Source organism: Gadus macrocephalus, chromosome 8 (genome assembly GCF_031168955.1).
Source record: "Gadus macrocephalus chromosome 8, ASM3116895v1".
NCBI classification, from domain to species: Eukaryota; Metazoa; Chordata; class Actinopteri; order Gadiformes; family Gadidae; genus Gadus; species Gadus macrocephalus.
In genome coordinates this window covers 1,739,333-1,741,772 of record NC_082389.1, presented here as the reverse complement: position 1 = coordinate 1,741,772, position 2,440 = coordinate 1,739,333, and the positions used below count along the sequence as shown (strand labels likewise).

The 2,440-nt window shown below is 47.7% G+C and overlaps 1 protein-coding gene across 1 annotated transcript in view; it reads left to right on the top strand.

Moving 5' to 3' along the window:
• myadmb (myeloid associated differentiation marker b) overlaps nucleotides 1-2,158 on the top strand; it is a 110,819-nt gene extending 108,661 nt beyond the window's left edge. Inside the window, exon 2 of the mRNA XM_060058017.1 lies at nucleotides 64-2,158. Within this exon, the coding sequence (XP_059914000.1) occupies nucleotides 185-1,066 (882 nt within the window). The 5' untranslated portion in view covers nucleotides 64-184 and the 3' untranslated portion in view covers nucleotides 1,067-2,158. The remainder of the gene's footprint in view (nucleotides 1-63) is intronic.
• Nucleotides 2,159-2,440: the final 282 nt, after the last annotated feature.

The following is a 2,440-nucleotide window of genomic DNA, read 5'->3' as shown; positions in this document are numbered from 1 at the left end:
CGCTGACACCGGTCAACAATTAAACAAACGATGTAACAGATTGACTCCATTCTCTCTTCACAGTTCTCCGCATTCAGACGCACGTGATCAACCACTAAAGAGGCTTCATCCAGAAGAGGACGACCCAGACCACCGCTGACCACGCCCACTCCCTCACGCACACACACACACACACCCTCCCACCATGGCTGTCGTCCTCCACACCGGCCCTCTCTTCTGGACCCGTCTCTGCGCCATGATCTTCGCCTGCGTGGCCTTCTCGGTGGCCGTGCACGGCGGTCAGCTCAACCACGGCACGGGCGACTGGTGCATCTTCTGCTGGGCCTTCAGCTTCGCCGGCAGCCTGCTGGTGCTCCTGGTGGAGCTGTTCGGCCTGCAGGCGCGCGCGCCCATCTCCTGGAAGAACTTCCCCATCACGTTCGCCTGCTACGCCGCGCTCCTCTGCCTCTCCGCCTCCATCATCTTCCCCCTGTACTACGTCAAGGGCGACCACAGCTACAGCGAGGTGCACAACCTGCGCATCGTCTCCACCGTCTTCTCCTGCCTGGCCGCCGTCTGCTACATGTCGGAGGTGAGCATCAGCAAGGCGCGCCCGGGCGAGGTGGCCGGCTACATGGCCACCGCCCCGGGCCTGCTGAAGGTGTGCGAGACCTTCGTGGCGTGCGTCATCTTCGTGTTCGTCAGCGACCCGGTGCTGTACGACCGCCACGACGCGCTCAAGTACTGCATGTCCGTGTACTGCATCTGCTTCATCCTGTCGGCCGCCGTCATCGTGCTGTGCGTGGGCGAGTGCACCGGCTGCCTGCCCTTCCCCTTCGCCCGCTTCCTGTCGGGGTACGCGCTGCTGGCCGTGGTGCTCTACCTGTCCGCCACCATCATCTGGCCCATCTTCAACTTTGACAACAAGAACGGCGGCCACAAGGACCGACCCGGCCAATGCAGCAACGCGATGGGCCTGTGCCAATGGGACAAGACGATGGCCGTGGCGGTGCTCACCGGCGTCAACTTCCTCCTGTACCTGGCCGACCTGATCACCTCGGCCCGCTTGGTGTTCGTCAGTGCCTGAGTGGAGAGGGCGGGGGCACGGGGGAGGGACGAAGGGTGTGATGGGAGAGGTGTGGGAGAGTAGAGTAATCAAAGGGTCACTGGCGGTGTTTAAATGCCGACGAGGCCGCGGGGGAATACTCGGTGCTAGTGAACACAAGCAGATGAAAAAAAGGGCGACCGCAGAAGGTGGCTTTGTTTTGACGCTCACTGTTTGGGTGGTTGTCATGGCAGTGGGTCACTGTATGTTGCTTCGCAGTTTCGATTCGAGACCGGATGAGACTTACACAGCTGTTTCACTAATTTAGGCCTCGGAATAAAAACAGTACTAATCAATAGATGTATATGAATACAATATGATACACAATATAGTTACATATTACAGAATTTAATTATAGAAAAAGAAAAAATTATAAGAATATCAAATTATATTGTTACAGACCAAAGCTAATGCAATGCAATATCAGTAGAACGTCCAAGGAATTAACTTTGGTTTGTTGCCATTCATCCTCAAGTAAACCTTTATACAAAATACATTTCCCAAATGAACTCACAATGTCCCAAAGACCAGTTTCATTTTTTCTTGGATTACATTGTGCAGAATAATTTCAAATAATGTTTACAGATGAAGATCTGTTATCCCTGAAAATAGTTGTAATGAGTTTTTTTAAACTTGAAAAAAGGTTTACATAATGTTGAGAGAAAAAGTTGACTCGCTTTTTTGCTGTTATTATACTGTATGCCTATCTCTAGACGTTAAAATTATAAGATTATATACAACATTGTGGATTTATATAAGACTGTCATGTTTCAGTTGCGCACTTATACGCAATTATACGTGCACTTCTATATGTGTGTATGATATCTTTCATGAAAGCATGAAATGCTAAAGTATTAGTGAGAATTTCACTCACTTTGACAGGCCAAATACTTACTCAATCGGGCCTTATACGTATTTTGGTATCTGCTGTAAAAGAATTCTTAGAAAAAAAAGATACAAAAAAACTTGACTCTTTCCTTCTGTCATACTCCATGTTCTATGTTCCCTTATTTGCGCACGAATGTTACAGCAAAATGTAATCAGGTGTTTGAATAAAAAACCCATGGTTATGAATTTTTTTGCAGTCATTCTTTGGCTGACCATGGCAAAGAACCAGCAAAGCAAAATAATAAGTGCTGTCCTTTTTGCATGAAAAAGTATGAAAAATATACAGATAATGATTCCACAGCGATCAGGGTATTTAGTAATATACAGGAGACAAGTTAAAGCTTCATGGTAACAGTTTACTGTTATCCAATTTAAGTTCGTCATGGGCGTCTTGTCTCATGTCTTTGCCAGATATTGAACTTGATTCAGCATATTACACATAAACCAATTTTATTATGTATTATATTC